Source organism: Epinephelus lanceolatus, chromosome 15, assembly GCF_041903045.1.
Source record: "Epinephelus lanceolatus isolate andai-2023 chromosome 15, ASM4190304v1, whole genome shotgun sequence".
Classification (NCBI taxonomy): domain Eukaryota; kingdom Metazoa; phylum Chordata; class Actinopteri; order Perciformes; family Serranidae; genus Epinephelus; species Epinephelus lanceolatus.
The window spans coordinates 29,451,376-29,473,439 of NC_135748.1; the positions used below are offsets into that span (position 1 = coordinate 29,451,376).

At 41.3% G+C, this 22,064-nt stretch overlaps 1 protein-coding gene across 2 annotated transcripts in view; it reads left to right on the forward strand.

The window, feature by feature from the left end:
- The first annotated feature begins 7,832 nt into the window (after positions 1-7,832).
- The window catches only part of crlf1a (cytokine receptor-like factor 1a), a 28,818-nt gene continuing 14,586 nt past the window's right edge, over positions 7,833-22,064 (forward strand). For both annotated transcript variants that reach the window (XM_033641947.2, XM_033641946.2), the window contains exons 1-4: positions 7,833-8,263; positions 15,318-15,596; positions 18,441-18,570; positions 20,893-21,062. In XM_033641947.2, the coding sequence (XP_033497838.1) occupies positions 8,191-8,263; positions 15,318-15,596; positions 18,441-18,570; positions 20,893-21,062 (652 nt within the window). In that variant the 5' untranslated portion in view covers positions 7,833-8,190. The remainder of the gene's footprint in view (positions 8,264-15,317; positions 15,597-18,440; positions 18,571-20,892; positions 21,063-22,064) is intronic.

A 22,064-nucleotide genomic window follows, 5' to 3' on the forward strand; every position in this document is an offset into this window, starting at 1 on the left:
GTAAACTTTATCAGGATTAACATTTTCAAAGGGTATTTGATTTTAAATCTTTTGCTGTTTTATTTTCCTTTCCTTAATATTGTTATCTTAAAAGAAACACAGGAGAAAATATGTATGTTGAAAACAAATTATTTAAAAAAAATCACATTTTTTTCTACCAATTCTCATTTTTTACCCCTGTTCTTAGTAAATACATCCTATTCCAAAAATGACATGGTCTCCACATACATCTTTGTTTTTTTGCAGATCATTTTGATTAGATGTATTTATTGTGTTTATGAGACCTTTTGTTTAAATCTTGATTATGAACGCATTCATCATTCTTAGTTGTAATATTGACAGAGAGGCACAATTCAAAATATTATTTATGAGGAGAAAAACTTCCTTTAACACTGAAGTTGCTCAGAAGAAGTATATTTGTAAGACCAAGACAGGTCTATGTGTCTCTGCAATAAAGAAAGAAAGAAAGAAAGAAAGAGATTTTCAAAAATATGTATATTCTTATAAGTATGTTTATTAAATGTGGAGTCAAATTCATAAGATCTGCGGGCCAATAATACCTGCCTGCCTTCCTGACTTTCTCTCGGAGAAAATAAATATTTTGACTCAAGTCTCAGAGATACAGAGTCAGAACAATATATGTGAGCAATAATGTTAAAAACATCCCACTGGAGAACATTTATTCCATAAATAAGATTTATGTTGTTACACATTTACAGCCATGATGGCAGCTCTGTGTGGCTTTGGCAAACTTTGAGCTTAACACCAACACACGCACAGTGACAAAGCTAAAAAGCTGATATTCACCTGGCAAAGTTTAGCGTGTTAGCATAGCCACATTTTCTAAAAGGCATTAAACCTAAAGCACAGCTGAGGTTGATGAGAGGTTTATGGTCGTAAACCAAATACTGGAAAAATTCGAAGTTTGACCTGATGGTAGGCTATTACAATCTATCCTGAGGGGAGCATGAACGTGTGTACAAAATTTCAGTTCACCTCAAAATCAAAAGTAAGTATTTTTCCTCTAGCACTATTTATTAATCTAGATTGTTTTGGTGTGAGTTGTCATGTGTTGGAGATATCGGTATCAGTAATGCACGCTTCCTTCTGCACAGTGAAATGGCTGGCAGGTGTAGTTCAGTAGAAAGACAATAGTTCCCTCATGAAACAAGGTCTGTGGATTATCTTGAGTAACCAGGTTATGATTTCTGGAAAGAGACATTGCTGTTGAGTTTTTCAGATTAATTTTTTTTGCGCTTTGAGCACCACAAGCTGAGTGCCATCTAGTTCCTTAATATTTGAGAGAAGACAGACATCTCCAACACTCAGCAACTCACACCAAAACAATCTAGCTCTACAGGTAAGAGGAAAAATACTGATTGTATTTTTTTGATTTTGGAGTGAACTGTCCTTTTTGGCACTAAAGAAAAAGTCAAAGACATTAGGAATTAGCATTTGGAGACCATGAGTGTCTGTACACAATTTAATGGCAATCCATCCGCTTTAAATTGAGATTATTCAGCCTGGACCAAAGTGGTCGACTGACACAATGAGCCTGTTAGCTGCTAGCATGGCCAAAAAGCTGCACTTAAGATGGAGCCTCATCATCTCTCCATCCTGTTGAACATGTGCCATTGGTTTACACTGAGTCTGTTTTCTAATGCTGTGGTTCCAGCTAAGGAGATGTTAAGCCTTTTGTCCTCGAATGACTGGCATTATTACAGAGCAGCCCTCCTCGTCTAACTTCAGCACCGCTTTAACTGCGCTCTTGATCTTTCTGACTTTCCTTGTCTCACTCTTTGTCACCATCTTGTTGTGTTTCTCTGCCTCTCAACACTTGGTCCTCTGCTCTCTGTCTGCGGTGTTCTGGATTAAGGACAGTCTGGTTGGAAGATGTGGTCCTTACAGTAAATGGCGGTGTGTGTGTTCGACTGTGTGGCACGTATTTGTGCGAGTTCGTCTTTGTTTGCATGTGAGAGAGATTACACGTACTGTATGTTAATGTGAAAGATGTGGTGTGGGCATAAAATGGACAATAGCGGCATAAAACACACAAGCCGAGATGGTGACACAACATTGTCACAGATGGGGCGAAGACAGTGACGACTGTCCGTCATAAATCAACTATTCTAACGACGACACTGAATACCAGATGACCGGGAAGTGACACAACAGCCGCAACAGTGTCACAAAATTCTTTTCACATTTCCTGGACAGTAACTGCCAGGGCATGAGCGGGAACTGCCCCTTCGAACAAGAGTCCCCTCTGAGCAAGGAGAAAGGGGGACATTGTAGGCCAGGACCCAAAGGTCACCATGGCTGTTAGGCTCACACTCTGCCTGGACTCCTGCTGACTCACCGCTGGTCCAACCGGAGGAGGAGGACCAGGACTAATCTGTGTATGTGCTGGGCCACCATTAGTCAAATGTTAGTCACAGCGCCCATTCAGGTGATGGACATGAAGAGAGTTTCTGTTCTCCAGACACACTCTGGGGCCCAAATGTGGATTTCTCAATCTCAGTGTGACCTGATGTAACTGATTTTCCTCTCCCTGCTGTGTCTCCTGACTCTCTGTGCGTCTCCAGAGTCTGTTGGAGATGCTATGGTGACAGAATTACTGCGTAAGAGGACTCCCACTGAGGTGCCGACTGGCTTTCACTCCGCTGATGCCAAAACTGTGCACAAGGGCAACTCTTCTTCTGTGGAAAAGAGCTGCTTCCTAAGCACTACTGGATGCTCAGCGCTGATTGGCTGACACATTATCTGCACTGTCATATTTCTGAGGAAAAGGTTGTTTCACGTAATCATATCACTCCTCAGACAACAGGTCTTGTCTGTTTTTTGATCAATGAAGAGGCAAAAGACAAAAACAGACATCCTCTCTTCCTGGTTTCTGTTGGAGAGTGGTGGTTTAAAAACATGGACAATTTCTCCCACAGTCAATCTTATTTATCTGGACACTCAGACAGCACTTACATTTTGAAAGCCGCATTTAACTTTTGTCTCTTTCGAAGGTTTTCATAGTGTAAGAGAGGTGACGAATTAAAGGAATAACCTGAATAAATGAGGAGATGCTTCTATGCCATGGACTAGGGATGCACCGATCTGATATCTGGATCAAATATCGGACCTGATATCATCAATATAGATGGATCGGGTATCAGAAAATGCAACCTATACCTGAGGCGATCCTTTCCATGTAAATCTATTGCGACACAAGCTATGTCATACGTCATGGAGCGAAGGAGAGAATCTGCTGTGTGGAGGTATTTCACACTATTTCAACTGCTGTTGCACAATTGTTTTTTCATGGTCCGTGTTTTTGTTACATTGTATACATTTGGTCCCTTGGTTTTGCATTCACATTGCAATTCTGTGAGTGGTTTAAAGAACTTTACATGACATAGTTACGTTCATCTACATGGGCTACATCACCTTATATTTGACATCGATTGTTTTATAAATGGGTGGGTGTCTGACGTCAGCGTGTTGTCAAGTAGGCGGGTAGAAATCCCCTCAATGTTTAAAAACATTACCTCATAAAAATGGACGAACCGATTCTAATAATCGCTAAGCTACTCATACTATTATGGCATTGCTATCAGCTGCAGCACCAATGTAGAGCACAATACTCGCGGCTCGTACAAAAACTAAATATAAATCTACATCTTGTATGAAGATGTCGTCCGCAGGAAGGAGGAGGAGACAGCTAGCAATGTTAGCAATGCTGAGAGCCCTGCCAACTCGGGAGCGACCAGTGTCGAGGTGAGTGACCATAGACGGCTCATTTTTGATGGTGGACTTGACTTCTCTCCTGGTGGAAATGAACAACCGGCGCACCAGAATTTCCTGTCAATGGTCCGAAAGTCCGTACCATCCAAAAAAATGCTTTCATACTAGTAACGGACTGGACCATGGTTCCGTTTGGTCCGTACTGAGACCACCTCTTTTGGCTGGACCAAATTTCGGCTGTTTGGTCCGCACCGTGGTCCGGGGGTAGTTTTCACACCTGCGGACCAAACTGGAAAGTCCAAAAGTCCGGACCAAACGACCTAGGTGTGAAAAGGCCCTAAAATATGCCTTGCTCTTCCTCCTTGCCTCGCAGTTGGCCACACTTGTTAAGAAAGGGGCGTTGCTCTACTGCAGTCCACTCTAGATGATGTGCAACACTGTGATTGGTTTACAGACATCCCATCAAAAAGGTCTATGCATTTTGTTGGAGTCAGATGAGAGTATTCATAGGTGTAGACATCCTAGAAAAGTTATGTCCATTGGAATAGATGGGGGATCTGAACAGGTTGAGTATAGCATTTTGGATTTTTGGAACCAGAAGTGCGGCGGTGGAGGAGCGATGGATGGATCTGACTCAGACTATGGGGACATCTCACAGACAGCCTGTCACTCAAAGTGGCCCGCTCTTAATTAACTCCAAGCCTCAATAAAATGCAAACAAGTGAACTATACAGTTGTCACGAAGGGGGAAATTAGCAATTTGTACCAGGCTGTAAACATGTTTATCTCTACTGTAAGGTTGGGAATTTTAATATGGGTGTCTATGGGGATTGACTCACTTCTGGAGTCAGCCTCAAGTGGCATACAGATGCACTGCATGGTACATAATTAACTAACCTTGATGTTCTGAGTGAAAACCTTTATCTTATGATGAAACGTTTCTTTTCTGATGGGCGAGGTCTCTTCCAGGATGACAACGCATCCATCCTCAGGGCACAAGGGGGTCACTGAAAAGTCTGATGAGTATGAAAATGATGTGAAACATATACTATGGCTTTCGCTGTCACCAGATTTCCATCGAATTAAACACATATGGGAGATTTTGGACTGACATGTTAGACAGCGCTCCCAACCACCATCATCAAAACAGAAAATGAGGGAGTGTCTTTTTTGAAGATGTTGTTCATCCCTACGGAAGATTTCCAGAGACTTGTAGAATCAATGCCAAGGAGGAAGTTTATCCTCCAAAAGGTTTTTAATGTATGGAAGAAATTTTGACTTGTCAAAGTAGGAAAAGCACATGTATAGATTAAATTAATAATGACTGATTTCCATTTAGTTGCTTTAGTTTCAGTGTCCAGTATTGTGCATGCTGGCTAACTGCCATGTTTACTGGGACACTTGAACAGAGCAGAGCCATTGTTAATGTTATTAGTAACACCTGTGCTTCTCCTGTTGTGACAAGTCAAAATGTATGTTGAAATAAAAAACTGCCCATTGATCTGATTTGTGGTTTGGATAATCTACCCAGCATCTCTGTGTATTACCAGGACTGTTGGGATTCTTGTTCACATATTTGATGAAGGTCATCTAGACTGAAGGTATGTGGGTGTTTTGGGGTTTCATGCTCTGACTCATGCTTAGTCAGTGTCTATTTAGCAATAGTGACATTTTGACTACAACAGGACCGCAATCGTGACATCGTTAAGGCAACCATGCAAAGGAAGAGTAACCTTTTGTTTTTTAAAATTTCCTTTACATAGATCTCCTTGGAATAAACCACAGGGTCATATTACACATATCACGGACAAAGAGGTGAACTTTCTCTAGAGCCAATTTCCACTATATATACTATACTATATATACACCAAAGGTCAGTTTCAAATTATGTTCAGACGGCTTTGTGGTGTTGTAGGCTAGTGCTCATTTTGCTCTGAGATTAGTCTATTGCAAGTTAGACAGCTTCATCAAAATAAAGACTGACTTATTTTAAGCCTAAAAGGTTTGTACCCGACCCCCAGGCTGAACTAAGAGCCATGTTTAAATGATAACAGTCAGTGACACCTGCTGACCAATGGCAAATAAATGACAAAGACAACCCAGGTCTCACAATTTGTTATATGCTAAGAAAACACGTTGCATGTATTTTGAAAGGAAAGAGTTTCTAGAGACGGCATTCATATGTTGGAAGTATTCAGCAGTGAGTGCATGTCCTTGTGACTATTAAATTCCTCCAGATTCCAGAAGACAAACATTGTCTGCGGGACTAAAGGAAGAGGAGCAGCTGATGCAGTCGCTCGGTTGGCCATGTTTCTTAAGTTTTAAAAGTCTTAATTTCCCCAGAATTCATGGCAAATTAGTCCTGCTTAAGATGGTCCAGAACTAAACAGCTCTCTGTGACAGATAAATGTCGACGTCTATCTGAAGTCTAACTAGATTAGACATATAGTTACAATAAAGTCTTTTGCCCCTAAAGTCCGTTTTTACCAGCTAAAAAGTTAGCTACTGGTTTTACCAGAGCAAGTAAGACTGTAACAGCAAAACTCAAGAGTGCAGTGAATAAAGCAAGGATGCATTTTTTTGCTTATGTATTCACAGGTTAATATGTAGGATGAGAAATGTGTTATTTAATCTTTAAAAAGTTACACTGTCTTGCATGAGAGTTCTGTGTGTGGGATTTAGGGTGATATGTTGGCAGAAACGGAATATAATAAGTATGTTTTCTTTCATGTATAATCACCTGAAAATAACAATTGTCCTGTTTTCATTAGCTTAGAATGAGGCATTTATATCTACATAGGGAGCAACTCCTTGTCCACTGAATCTGCCATGTTGCACTGCCATGTTTCTACAGTAGCCCAGAATGGACAAACCAAACACTGGCTCTAGACAGGGCTATTCACGTTTGCGTCTGCCACCAGAGTTAGCAGCCCCTCCGTGATAACAGCATCGCAGAAAAACTGATTTTCAATGTGAAACTGCTTTAGTCAGTGTTTTTTTTTTTTTTAATCATTTTAAATCACCAGGTCTGTTTATTAAACCTTTGTGAATAACTCGGCTCCCTGGTAAAAACTTCCTGAATGTCTGGATACTAAGTTATCAGAGCAAAAAGCTGAGCACCTATTAGCAGGTGCCAGGCTAGCGGCCTGTCTCCGACATGCCAAACAGTGTCAGAGAAACACTGATTTGTAACGTGAAACTGCTTCATTCAGTGTTTTTACCAGTTTAAATCACCTGATTCATTTGTTCTTGAATATAAGAGACCCCTGCGGATAATTCGGCTCCTCATAACAAAAACCTTAACGATGAACACTGAGGGAATTCTAACCAGGAGAGGTTTCAGCTGGTTGCAATCTGCAATGCAATCCTCACCACTAGATGCCACTAAATGCCCCTAAATCTTGACTGGATCTTTAAATGTTTGGTAATAGTCGTACAGTTAACAAACTCTTTGCACTTTTGGTGAATGGTAAAAATCAAAAGGTCAGGACAGATATCAGAAGACACTGTTGTGGGCAGTTTTTTGGATTCACAGATAAAAAATGGTGAAGGTTAAATAAGCAATTTATATTCTCACAGGAAGAAAGTGACAACTGCAAAGGTCAACAGAGGGCCATGTGATTCTTAAATCCAATGCACAATATTTGGAAATAAATAGAGGTTGAGCCTACTGTTTCTCATGTTATTTGACTATTATAATACAGTTCTGCTAAAGTGTATAATGTCTGAGTCAAAACTGACAATGCAGAGAATTCACAGATAACACAACGTCATAATTTAAGTGGGTGGAAACAGGGTGAGAAAAGGGTTCTGTGTCACACTCTGCATAGTCAAAGAGATTTAAAATAAGAGGGCACTGAATAAGACAATTTAGGATTTCCTTTCCTGTAACTCAGTGACTCAACAGCCTCCTATGGTCGAAGACTGTAAAGCAGAGACCTGAGGCATGGAAAGTAACAGAGACAGAGTGATTCAGTGAAAGTGAATGGCTCTGACTCCCCTACCCATCACTGAAGAGGGAGAGGTTGAAAAAAAAAGGAGCAGGGAAAGGACGGAAAGAGGGGGAAATGACTGGCGACTGTGTGGGAAGAGAGAGAGGAGGGGCTTAGAAAGTATGAACTTGTGTATGATTTAGCTGCAGGAAGCATTAAGAAGGGAAAAGACTGCAAACAGGACGCGGTATACTCACTCTTTGAGCCTTTTCCTGAGGACGTGTTGCCTTATGACTGCTCACAGGGGCACTTTTTCCACCGGGTCACACTTTTTCTAGTGCGCTCCTTCAACTCCTGAGACTTGTCTTCTTCATAAAATCCGGAGCTTTTTGAACCCCGTGCTGTTTTTCCCCTCTCTCCAACTCTGTGCGTAATTTTCTATCCAGGATCGAGGAGGAGAAAAAAAAGGCGACATCACAACAACACGAGGACGAGGATCAAGACAGAGAACGTGTGAGGGGGGAAAATGAAAGCCGTGTTGGATTTCTGCTTGGTTTTCCTCACGCTGCACACTCCCGGCGTGCTGTCCTTGTCCACACGTAAGTTGCACACAGATGTCCATCGATGCGCAAAGTCGTGGTGTTGCGGTCGGGGGGTTTTGGGTACAGGCTGACCTTTTTGGTCCACTGAGATCAGTTGGATCCATGTGTCACCCGTGTAAACAGCTGTGGGTGACACTGTCCTGCTCTGGTGTGCATGGCTTTAAAGGTAAAGCAGATGCAAAAATGGGGATTCACAATGGTGCAACATATTATAGAAGTCAATGCAGACAGAAAACTACAACCCTTGGTGTGGGTATTACAGGAATAAAATAATCATATTAAAGATAACATGCTGTTTTAAAAAGGTGTAAGTCAATGCAAACACTGTAAGCGCAAACAGGAATATTACAGTGATCATTACTGTTTTAAAAAGATATATTCAGTGCAAACATTGCATAAGAACAGCAACCCTAGATGGTAACATGACTATTACAGTGATTTTGAAGAGGATAAAACCACTTAAAGGTCACCAAGAGTACCAAAGATATAGGGTTTCTATAGGAGGATAAAATATGTAAATCCCATATAGGAACACACAAGCATCACAGTGATCTTTCAATGAGTAATACTGCATTTGAATTATGCTCCCAGTGCTAAATAACTCACACATTCTTACATAATAAAAGCTCACTTACTTGGCTCCACTCTGGTTGATTTCTGGATACATTTTAAAAAAAGCACAAACGCCACTTTTGTCCACTTGACACCTCCTGTTATTGATGTGCTCCTGCTGAAGTATATGGCTTGTATCCCTGCAGAGAGAGGACTCATCTCCCAGGAGGCTGAATTTCAACAAGTCAGGCCATAATTCGTTTAACACATGGAGAGCATGGGGGCTTTACGAACCGCAACAAAATAGTGACATCATTTGCTCGGGTTTTGGAGAATGTTAACCGGCAGCTTAATGCACAGTAACGTAAATAAATCAAAGTTATGTCCACTCCCCCCCCCGTTAAGTGGCTGGATTAGTTTTTTATGGTGAGCTCATTGGCAAAGAGCAGCTCCTCAGAGAGGATCTCCTGTTATTCATCCTGTTTGAAAGGCGCTAATAAAAGAAAGTATAGTTTGTGGGGCTTACAGAGGACAATGGGCCTTGATCATAAGCTGCCCTGCTGTTTATTATAGGGCCTAATTGGTCATTACTGTTTTATTCACTGTGATAATGGAGGGTGCTTCCCTTTCACTCAGTGTGCTGTGGTTTACAGATGCCACAGAATTAAAACAGTTTAAATGTGGAATTTTCTTACCAACATATAATTAGTTTTTAGTGCAGCTCATAATCCCATAAAGTTTGACTTTATGTGTCCTGTTAGCGTATTAAAGAGGTGGGACCAAGTCATTGTTTTGCAAGTCATAAGTAAGTCTCAAGTCTTTGTACTCAGGTTCTGAGTCAAGTCCCAAGTCGAGACAAGCAGGTCCCAAGTCCTAAAATTTGAGTGTTGAGTCCTAAATGAGTTTTAATAAGCTCTTCACCATCTCATTTTAACAACAGAGTAATGAAGTAAATTTACAGAAATCCTGAAAAATTTGTATTAACACAAGTTTGTCTTCATCTGTAAGTTTTGACCCGCATGTTTTGCATATTGCTATTTGATTTTGTTGACCAGTGCAGTTCATGCATGCAAACATAATTATCTTTGGTGTCACTTTCTCTAACTGGCGCTCAGTAACGCAACGATAGTTCTTCATGATTCGCTCCTGCAATTTCACTGGATGCTGTCGAATTGATTCAAAGTGAATCTGAAGAGTTAAGTGTTGACCTTCTGGGAAAAAACAGTGTTCATTTTAGTTGATTCAGGAAATGATTTGATTTGTGGCACAATTTTTAGATAACATACTTTAAATTTTAGGGCTTGGGGAAAGGTATCAAGTATTTTCAAGTCAAAAGACTCATGTTCAGGTCAAAGTCACGAGTCATTGGTGTTAATCGTGATGTCTTTGTGCAGCATGATCATACCATCACACAGTGTCAAATATTGATTTTTTATCATATAAATTCTTAATATGACAAATACAAATTAATCTTTAGGTAGCCTACTTGAATAATGAAATCAGTTGCTTTTTCAGTCCACTACATACATTTTGCTGCAAATAAAATGACTGAAGTGAGATGAACAGACTGAAAACTTTGTCTTATAAGATAAAACACATGTTGACAAAGTTTTCCTTCAGGGACATAAATTACAGTTGAAAAAAGGGAATAAATTGCAATGTATCGCTAAATATTTTATAGCAATAATACTGTATCATGACCTAAATATCATGATAATGTCATATCGTGGAGCCTCTGATGATTCCCAACCCTAGTGTTAAAGTCTAAGTGAGGTTGCAAGTCTTTTTTTATTCAAGTCTAAGTTATCAAACTCGTGACTTGAGTCCACATTTCCGGCATATAAAGAGCTATTTATGTCGGATGTGATCACTTAATACCAAAATATTTGACTCTGAGGCCTGTCTACATGTATGGAGATACTGAAAACTGATATTTTTCCTCTCCATTTCCAAAACTAATTCTGTCCACAGGACCTGCGTTTTACAAAATATCTCCATCCACACTAAAATGCAAAAACGACTCGTCGGCATTAACAGTCTTCAGCTGTTTCCTGTCATCAGGCAGTAAAGCATACAGGCTACTGTTACCTGTTTCAAAACACCTATTAGAGAGCTCATCACCGTAAACTCCCGTTTGATGTTAGGATGAAGGAGCTCACTCAAAGATACAAGTAATGCCTTTGCACTTGGCCAAGTTTTCCTTCCACTCCTCATTGACAACAACCCCACGCTGGGTGGTGTCCTACCCTCTGCTTGTTTGACCGGGTCTGATCCAAAATCACTACTTCTGATGGACTTAAAACCACGGACGCTGAGGTGGAACCAAAATAATCAGGTGCAGCAGACAGCTCCATTCGTCCATTAGTGGTGCAGCAATACTAAGTTTAAGTGTGAAGTAGTTATCAGACCAAGCAGTGCTAACAAAGTGTGAACAAACCAATAGTCCGCCATCGTTGGTGTTGTTGTTTCCAGTGTATGCTTATTACACAAAGCAAAAACGGGCATTTGTGAATTTAAGAGATGATGTCATCATTTCTCAAACACTTCGTTTTACATGTTCACACAGATAAACAGTACCTTAGTGCACCTTAGACGGTGTTTTAAAAAAATCTCAGTTATAGCAACCTTAAAATCTGTTTGCATGTGGACGAGAGGCTAAAACAAAACGAGAAAAATATCTGTTTTAAAAAATACTTTTATTCGTGTAGATGGACCCTGAGACACTCACAAACCTGAAGGATCATCTTTTCAAAATGAACTTCTTATCCAACATGCCCCACATCTCCTGCCTGCCTAATTTAATTTGACATTACACAAGATAATCTCTCCTCTCTCCAGATAAGAGCACTAGTTGAATACCTGAAATGTAAGCTATATGAAAAACAAAAAAATAAAACATCCACCTCTCCTCGGTCGTCTTTCACATGGTGCTGCACGGCTCATTGTCACTAAATGTTGCGTGACTTCTTCCACTTGGCCCGTCCCTCAAAATGTTCCACATGTATGCCCATTGTACAGCAGACAGAAGGAAGAGAAGGCTTATTTGAACTGTTGCATTGATGAACGTAGGAGAAATCGTTCTTTAGAAAGATGAGGGGATGTCACCTACCTTTGAAGACTGACAGAAAGTCTTTTCAGTCCAACAAAGACTAAAAACCAGGTGCTAATATCAGTGGAGACGTCCTAACTCCATTCTTAACTGTCGCAGGGTTAAATTCATCCCCTGCCCGAATCAGCGCTGTGCTTCAAACATCTTCAGCCTCTCCAAACAAATAATATTTTACAAGCCATTTCCTCCAGTGAGCGTGTCAAGCAGAGACAATAAACAGCAGTAATTGTCTATCACTAGTGTTTGAGCTGTAGAGGAAGGGTTGTAAGGGGGTTTCACACCCCACTCCAGGGCAGTGTCCCCGTCCTCAGCGCCTGGGATACATAAACACTGATTGTTATTCAGCTGGATCAGCATATTATTGGCTAATCACGGCCCCCTTTATGTGCGCCGTATCCGGTGACAGAGACAACCGCCCTGTGTGCATGTGTTTGTTTGTATTCATGTGTGTGCATAAATGTGTGGAGGTGTTGTGTCAAAGCTGTGATACTGATATTGGTGTGTGCAGTCACAGCTGAATTAACGTCTTCAAAGGCGGCTTCTCCATAAAGGACCACACAATGTCTGTCAACGTAAGGTGGCTGGCAGCTGAATAGATGTGGCCCCCGGGCGTAGATTTGTAGTGGTCTGACAAAGTGTTTCACTCACTCACCGCTCAGTCATTTCTGCACGGAAATCATCTGACGTGCGTGTTTTCTCAGCGCCGTCGACTTAGGTGGGCAACATTTTTTAAAAATCCTCCAATCTGAAGAAACAAACTAAATCTCCTCTCTTTTTCTCTGCTGTGTTTACTCTTGTCCTCACATCTGGTGTTGCTCACCTGTAGCAAGACAAAAAGCCAAATGTGTAAAATACAATACAAATTATTTATAGCAAAAGCATTTATTTATTTATTTAACAGCTTCCCCATGAGGGTTTACCAACTGTTTGACAGGATTAAAACCCAAGACCATTGAAAAACAAACAACAGCTGTACCCAACTACTCTAAGGAGGAAAAAAAAGTTTTTACATGTTTTATTCACATTATATTTTGCATTTCAGACAACCATATTCTTTGGCATGTCTCAAGTTTAGATGGATTTTCCTTCTCACACATTTTACTACAGAAAATCAACCTGCACAAATAACATAGGTAATCCATCACAGTGATTTAGTCACCTTTATTTCTGCCATAGTTTTGTCACAGTATTATTAAAGGGATAGTTCAGATTCAAGTGGACTGTATGAGGCACTTATCGATAGACTGTATTGCCTACAGTAGATATCTGTTTGGAGAAGCAGCAGGAGTGCAGACACAAAAGCTAAGCAATGTACTGCTGTGGATGGAGCCGGCAGCAAAACTTGTTTTAGCCAATTAAAAAGTCAGTATCAGTTTAAGTGTACACTATATTGAGAGTCTTATTACTGCCTTCTTTTTCCGTCAGACAACACATTCTGACAGGAAGGTTGTTAGCTTCAGCTCCCCTTCTATGCTCTCGTCAAAGCCACCAGACTCTGAAGACAGAAACAGCAGTTTTGGCTTTGGTGAATCAGAAATAACAACTTCGAACACCAAAGTCAAACAATAACAGAAACAAAAGTGACAGGGGCAGCAGTCGACCAGCAGCTCCTGTGTTCAGGTATGTTAAATCACTGAAGAGAATGATATAACGGCTTCAGTCACGCATTGAAAAATGTCTGACAGTAAGGTAAAGCTGTGAAAATATTCTAAATATAGCATACACTTAGGGTGCTTTCACACCTGCCCTGTTCGGTTCGGTTCAATCAGACTCAAGTTCGTTTGCCCCCTAAGTGCGGTTCGTTTGGGCAGGTGTGAACACAGCAATTGCACTTGGGTGCGCACCAAAACAACTGGACTGAGACCTTCTTGAAGAGGTGGTCTCGGTCCGGTTACAAATGAACTCTGGTGCGGTTCGTTTGTGGTGAGAACATGTTCCGACCTGGATCTGAACCAACTGCAGTCACATGACACATTGTTTGGGTTAAACATAAGCATGTTACAGTCCTGGAGGATTATTAATGTGCACCTCCTCCTGTACTGCCTTAATATGCACATTCAGCACATCCAATGCATCAAAACATTGTTTTCTAGTTGGAGCCGCGCCTCATTTTTGGTTTGACTAAAATGAACAATGACAGCAATATAGTCCACGATGAGCAGCGCTAAAATCAACCTGCGTAGTTGTCCCTCCATTGTGACATTAGAAAGTGTCACATTTATCTTGCAAGTGTACTCTTCTTCAACGTTTTGTTTACTTCCTGGATTTTTCCTGCATGGAAATTCTAACCAATCAAGAGCAGCTTTCTCACGCAAGACATTTGATCTGGTCTGCTTGTAAATGTTGCCGTGAGAACACAAACCAACTCTAGGTAATTATTTAACTTTGTAACTAAGTTAGTCCCTGATTCAGACCAAAGCAAGACAACTCTAGGTCTGAGAGCACCCTTAAACTGATATTGATTTTTTTTTAGATCAGACATTTTTTTGTGGCTAAAATACATTTTGCTGCTGCCCCTGTCCACAGCAGCACGTTGCTTAGCTTCCGTGGTGGTGCTCCTGCTTGTTCCTCCAAACTGGGGTGTGCTGACTGACACCTACTGTAGATAATACACTGACTACGGATAAGTGCCTCATAAAACCCCACTTCAAAAGATCCAAATTATCCCTTTAAGCAGGTAGGTTTTTTTTTGTTCCACCACCTGTCCATTGCCACCAGTCACCTTTTCACTGCAACACAACAAACCACAAAATTCCCGTTCTCCCTCTCATGACATCCATGCGCACTTTGCTCTTATTGTTTGTCTCTTGAATGAGACAATCCAACAACATATTGTAGCTCACAAATGCAATAATTTAGATAGTACATATTAAAAAGAGGTGACTGACAGCTAATCCACCCTCCTCAGGCTGGTTTTTCCAACGTCTAGATTCTTTGAAAGGTATACTCTTGTAATTTAGTACAACGCTTCCATTAAGCAGAGGGAATAAAAAACAAAACAAAAAGAAAGGTTCAAATCGAAGCAGCGGATACCACTGACTTTTAGTTTGTAGGATGGGTGAAGCTCCAGAAATAATGGAGCCCACAATGCAACTGTAAAACATTTAATAGATCCTCTATGTCTGGTAAACACCCACATCTTTCAAACTCCACACCCTCAGTTTGTAATTCAGGCTTTCTGCCCAATATTTGAAGCCAACTCATAACCCTGATGACATCACTGTGATGTCAATAGAGGTTCATTTCGTAGACTTTAGAATGGTCCAATCAGAGCCTCAGAAAACATCATATGGTTGCTAAGTAGACATGATGAGTAAACTGACCTTAGCAGTTAAAGTTACTGGAGTTCTCATCTTCCGCTAACGTCCATCTCCTCCTGTCCTCCTCCAGATGTAGCAGTAATCTACCCCCAGGACCCCGTCCTCCGCATGGGGTCCAACCTGACGGCCAGCTGCTGGGTCCACCCCGACCTCGGCGTCCACGCCAGCTCTCTGTTCTGGACGCTCAACGGTCAGCAGCTGCCCAGCTCCCTGTACAGAGTGCTGAGCCCAACCAACCTCAGCGTGACGCTGGCCGGTCTCAACGCCTCCAGGCAGACGTCCGGTGACAACCTGGTCTGTCACAATCACAAGGGACACATCTTGGCTGGCTCATGTCTCTACGTCGGGAGTAAGTTTGCCTGTGGTTATATGATTTATGTAGAGGACAATGTTTTATTTATTTGGCCACCTATTTTCTGTGGAATCTGTGTCTGCATTTGTTAGTGAATGTTCAGGGAAGGGGTGAATAAAGGGCAGAACAGGAGTGAGAGGGAAGTATAAAGGAAATGGGAATAAAGGCAGACAACAAGGAAGCAGTGGGCAGGTTTTAAAGTGTCTCTGTGGCTGTATTTTATGTTTAGTATTCCTGCGTTCAGGCCAGTGAGAGGCCTCCATGAGCGTGTCCCTGTGTGACCACCTGTGTGGTCCATTACTCGCAACATCACTCACAGGGCATGGGTCATTTTACACACACACGTGTGCGCCTCTATACTTGTGAGGTCCAGCATCTCACTAAAATAGAAGGAGTCTGTCGGTCCTTCTGTTTCTCGACAACTGTTAATCCGATCGACTTAACACTTAGCGGCTGTAGTGCTTAAGAGCCAAGGAATTGCAGTGTCAAGTGTAATCCCTTGAGATCTATGGGACATATTTATTTGTAGTGTGTTATGTACACACTGTAGTGTATTGAGAGGGGACCCCTCTTAACTGTTCAGCTGGCTTTCCATCACTCGTTACAGTGCATTGAAAAACAGATGACGAAAGAGAGACCGGAGATGTTGCATTGTAGCAAACTTTTCAAGCATCAGTGATGTAACTTTCAGAATGATGAGTGCTTCCGTTCGTTGAAATGACCTGATCCCAGAGAGCTAACTGTTAGCAAATGACGCGTATATCCTCCTGAGACCCCGTGTCCGCATATGAGAACATCACATTTTAAATTTACTTGACCTTATACGTCATTCTACTTAACTTAGACCTGTTGTCCTTGTTCGTGGACACAATTTGTGCCATCTAGTAGTAGTAAGAGCACAATACACTAATCCAGTCTGCAGCCGATCCCGATACAAAAGTGGACAAGTTACAAAACCTGATTGCATTTTATGGTTGAAACTTGTTTATTTATGATTAATAATGTTTGTAGTTTGATATGGCAACATTTGACCAATTTTAGCAACAGTAACAAGCTAAGACGCTGTTAATTAGGAAGTACTCGTCTGAGGACATTGGGACTTTATTATTGTCTCGTTTGTGGGCATTGAGACTTAATTATCGTTAACAATGTTTAGTTTTTTATACTTATCAGGTCCTACTGATCTAAAATAGCTAGGAGAAATTTAAAATGCAAACCAAAGAAAAGTTCAAGTCTCAGGAGGATAGAGCTGTGCAGGAATGAATCCTAAAAATGGAAAAGAGTTAGCATTTTAGCACTCTCAGTTCCCTCCTCTCAAAGTCAGTGGGTTTTTGGTAAGATGCCTGAAAAGAGGTCTGTGGTTAACACAAGCTAAAGAGACTTTAAGGTATGGTTCTACGACATAAAATGCATCAGTAAATACCCCACTTGTGAATTTTGAAGCGTTTATGTGTCTTTAAAAAAAGGCGGTTGCGGATCACAGCTTTACAGCCTTGTTGTGGTGGCGACATAAAAGTCATGCGACTGGTGTGATTCGTTCATAGCCTAATCTTAGCTTTCACTTCTGGCGATTGCATTTATGCTTCAAAAATCATTAAAGTGGTGTTCATTTGTGAAGACTATCTTGCTGAACAACACATGTAAGTCTCATAAACCTTTGTTTGCCACAGTTTATTTTCTGCAATAATACAAAGACCAATGGAAAAATCCCTTAGGCTATTTGTGGAGGGAACCAGGGTGATGCTAACTTCCTGGTTGGCCTACAAATAAACATCATCACAGGACCACTCTATACTCTAGCACTGCTAGGGGACGCAACTATGTAATGGCAGGTGTATTGCTCAGGATCCAGGGAAGTGCAGTGTCGAGTTTGAAGTTTTTTGGATGATTTCTCAAAACCAAGCATTCGGCCAGTTCTGAACAGGCATGTTTTGAACGGACAATCCACTAGCTTACATAATCCACTGCCTAGCCCCTAAATATTTGTCTTTTATAGTGAATTTTATTGGGTGGTTTGGATGTCATTGTGGTGCCTAATAATAAGCTTAAAATAACCTTATTGTCTCTAGGGGTATTTTGGGAAATAAGCTAATATGCTTTCTTGCTGAGAGTTACTTTCTGATTAGTTTCTCATTAAACAGGACACATCCTTTATCTCTCAAACAGCCTGCTGAAGAAATAAGGAATAGCCTCACTCTTAAAATTGTCCTCTCCAAAGTACATGAGCACACACACACACACACACACACACACACACAAACACACATGCCTTTTTTAACTATCTTTTGTTACTCCTTTTCTTGTAGTTCCCATATACAGAAAAATACATAGCATTTTGAAGACTGAAAGGTGATGAAATGAAAAATGGCAAAACTTAGCCATGGAGAAACATGTGCTTACATTTTCTCAGAGACACACACACACACACTCACACACACACACACACACACACAAGGAGATGCAGTCGGGATCCTAATCTCTGTGCGACAGTGGTGTTGAGCACCCTGTGTTCTGAAAGACGAGGAATGTTGGCAGGGATCCCGAGTCTGACCAAATCAGACAGCACACACACACACACTCGCGCACATACACACACACCAATTAAGAAAAAAACACCAATTTCCGAGGAACATCACCAGTGGGTGAATTACACTCAGGAGGAAAGGGCTGAAGTAATGGCTGGAGGTAACTCTGTACCCTTAGTAACCCGACATCTTCCCTCCACCTTCTTTCTCTCTGCTCTACTCTCCCTCTTCCTCCTCACCCATGTTTTCATGTTTCACCCATGTTTTCTCCCCCTTCCTCCCCCCATCTTTCCATCCGTCCCTCTTTCTGTCTCAGTGCCTCCGGAGAAGCCGGTCAATCTGACCTGCTGGTCCAGGAACACCAAAGACCTGACATGCAGCTGGGCTCCAGGAGGAAAAGGAGAGACCAACATTAGCACACAGTACACGCTCAAGTACAAACTCAGGTATACACACACTCACACACACACACAGAGAAGATGCACTGGAGAAAATATTAATTGTGACAACTCATTCAGTCCACTATCTGAAAATCTGCTTTTTCTTGAAATTAACTGTTTGAACATGATTGATGCTATCTGAATCAAAAATCACGTCCCCTCTTCTCAGAGTCATAACTCAGTCATTCCCAAAAAACTTGGTATTTCATCCAGGTGCGCTGCCTTACGTGCTGCGTCACACAAAGTGTTGTGTGCCATCGGCTTGCATTGGGTCGTCTTGTCACTTTTTCAATAAGCTAGCAAACTGACGATTTTTGCTCTTTGTACTGCTGGCACGGCTGCAACCACCACAAGACTTCCTGCAGATTTTCAATGGGTTTTACCTGATTCCTAATTAACTCTCAAATTGACTATCCTATCATTATAATGGAAAATATGTACATCTCAATAACACTAAAATATATTGACCTTTAGATGGAAAATAAATCATGTTCAACAACAAAATCTCGTCAGATGTAGGTCTGTATCAATAGATGCCCAGCCCAAACGGGCGTACAAGGCAGATGACCTCTTTCCATGTATACAGGTGTGAGACCAAATATACAAATTACAGGAAAACATGAACAGTGTGTTTTGTATGACCTTGTGTATTATTCAGTGTGGTTTGCCTAATTTTCAAAGCCTTAAAAATAAAAGTAGCCCATACTTTGCCACTAAGTCCAACTTCTCATTTTTGTTCTGCATTTTTACATAATTGAAGGCAGGCTATCAAATAAAGTATGAGCGTGCATTTAGAGCACGCAAGCAAGTGTGTAGTGCTTTGTCCTGCAAAACCATGCTCGTGCAGGTGAAATACTGGGTGTTTGGTAGGGGTTGAAAAATAAAAACTGATTCAGTATCAGTATCGTGGTATTTTTATGTTACAAATACAAATTTAACTTAGGGTAGCCTGATGAAATAAACTGTTTTTTTCAGTCCACTAGATACATTTTGCTCCAATAAAAATAACTGACTAAGTGAGAAACTTTATCACTAAAACTTTATGTTATTAGATAAAACAGATGTTGACAAATTTCTCCTTTGGTGGCATAATTTACAGTTAAAAAAGGTAATACTTTGTAAGTGCAGTAACACTTTAATATTGTATCGTTACTGGAGTATCGTGATAATATCGTATACTGGGGGCTTCTGGTGATTCCTACCTCTAAAACCCTGATTCCACCAAACACTTTCAGTTTTGGAGCCAAAAGTAACCCTTCAGACGTGGTACCTAGACCCTAGAGTTTCCACCGCAAACAGTACTCTAAAATGCGAGCGGGGTTGTTGTCACTCACTGCTCTGTCCAGCACTCACTGTATTTCCTTATCACCGCTGACACAGATGGAAGTCTGCACCATGTTTATCGTCCACAACTCAGCTCTGAGCAGAGTGACCGTCCTCTATTGACCAGTCAACAGACTGCAGTGTTCACAGCTCCACCTTTTAGTACCAGATCTGTGTGCTAGGTACCCCAACAGAGGGGGACCAAAAATGGGGATGTTACGGAACGGTTCCATTGGTACCATCCACAACTTTACACAGTGGAAACAGGAGAAAAAGCATACCGAACTGAACTGAACCGTACTGTACTGCTTGGTGGAAACGGGACTTAACAGACAAGCATACACACGCCGCTTAAATCTGTAAAAAAAATACTTTCTACTAGTCGAGTGACTATGAAATATGCCTGTCAATAAAGGGAGTGAAAACCAAGCAAAACCAGTTTTGGGTTCAAACAGGTTAAATATCAAGCCAGTTGTGAACGTTCCAAGTCAAACTCTACGTATTCCAGGGTTTTTTTCTGATGCTGACATGTCTCAGAAACATGCTAAGGTGGAGCTGGAAACAGGACAAAGTGCCTTATCTGTTTGGCAGACCTTATTTTAAGAAAAATAACATCAGTGGTTGCCAGAGGGTGAAAGCCCTCCTTCAGTAGAAAAGTCAAATTTCATGAGAATTAGGAAAACGGGTTTCCATCTGGCAATGTTACATATTCGAAAATGAGTTTCAGATGGGTTGTAAGCCCTGCTCACATTTTTTAATAGTTCAATCAGCAATTTAAAAGCACCAAAAGGGAAATGACTTGACATGCAGTGCCCGCAGGCGTGCCAACTCACGCAGATCTCTAACTGCAATCAGATTAGTGTAAATAAGGACTCAATAAAACCACTTGAGCCAGATAAACTCTAAACTGTCAACACATTATGCAATAAATTCTGTATCAAATGCATTATTCATGGATATCGGTGCTGTTGAGAGTTATCTGAGTATTTTATATTTTCCTCCCAGGTGGTATGGTAAGGAGAAGGAGTGCGAGGACTACACTCACACGCAGCCTTACTCCTGCAGCATCACCCGGGACCTGCACCTCTTCACGCCCTACGAGATCTGGGTGGAGGCCTCCAACCAGTTGGGCCAGGCTACCTCTGATGTCATCACCCTCGACATCCTAGACGTGGGTAGGTGTGAAAAGAAGTGAACTTTGACCCTCTTCTTTTAACTGTTTTTTAGAGCTTAGATCCTGGTGTCAGTGAGGCCTCAGGCTCTAATATAGGACAGTGGGTCGCAGCCTTTTAGGCTTGTGACCTTTGAATAACCAAAGCAGTGTCTACCTGCGACCCTTCATCACAGGTTACACAAATCTGTGACTTGTGAGCAGTTCAGTCAGTGATGGATTTTGTGATTTAACCCTCTGTCAATACAACAGGAAAAGGAAAAACAAAGCAAACATGAGTATTAGCAAATACTGAAGTGATTTTGCAGATGAAAGAAAAACAATACAAGTTATAGTATAGTGATAAAAAATAAAAAATAAACTCTCCAACACTAAAAAAAAAAAACCTGTCTAAAAGTCTGTCTTGTGTTGGTGGGTTGTATAATCCTGAAAGACAAGGTGATCTCATCCCTGCTTGTCATATTTTGACGCCTGGGCAGAAGCCCCAGTGTCACTGTAAAGACGCAGGGGCCTTTTGCGTTGTATCTTGACGCAGAAGGGTTTGGTGGGAAGTGATCTGAGTCGACTCACGTGACTTAAAAAGGGGTTCACAGTTAGGTCGAGGCAACAAAACCACTCCGTTAGCTGGCTCATGTGACCAATGCCAAAAACAGCAGTGGCAAAGTGCGGCCAGTATCTATAGCTGTGGTTCCCAACTGGTGGGTCACAATCTAAAAGTGGGTCGTGGGTCCATTCTGAATGGACCGCAAGTGACTTGTGAATGTGTCAAGTTTGCAAAAAAAAAAAAAAAGCACACTGTATTTTGAAATACAATGAATTTCTGGTGTATAGCTCTTACTTTGAAGTGTCATTTCCTGCTGTAGAGTGATTGTTTAATGGACAGCTACTTGACAGAGACAGCAAACTAGCTTGATGACACGGCCAAACTCAAGTACCGGTATGACGCTGAATATATTAAACTGTGTGGACCTTGAACTAAGTACTAAGGAGAAATCTGGACCCCGTG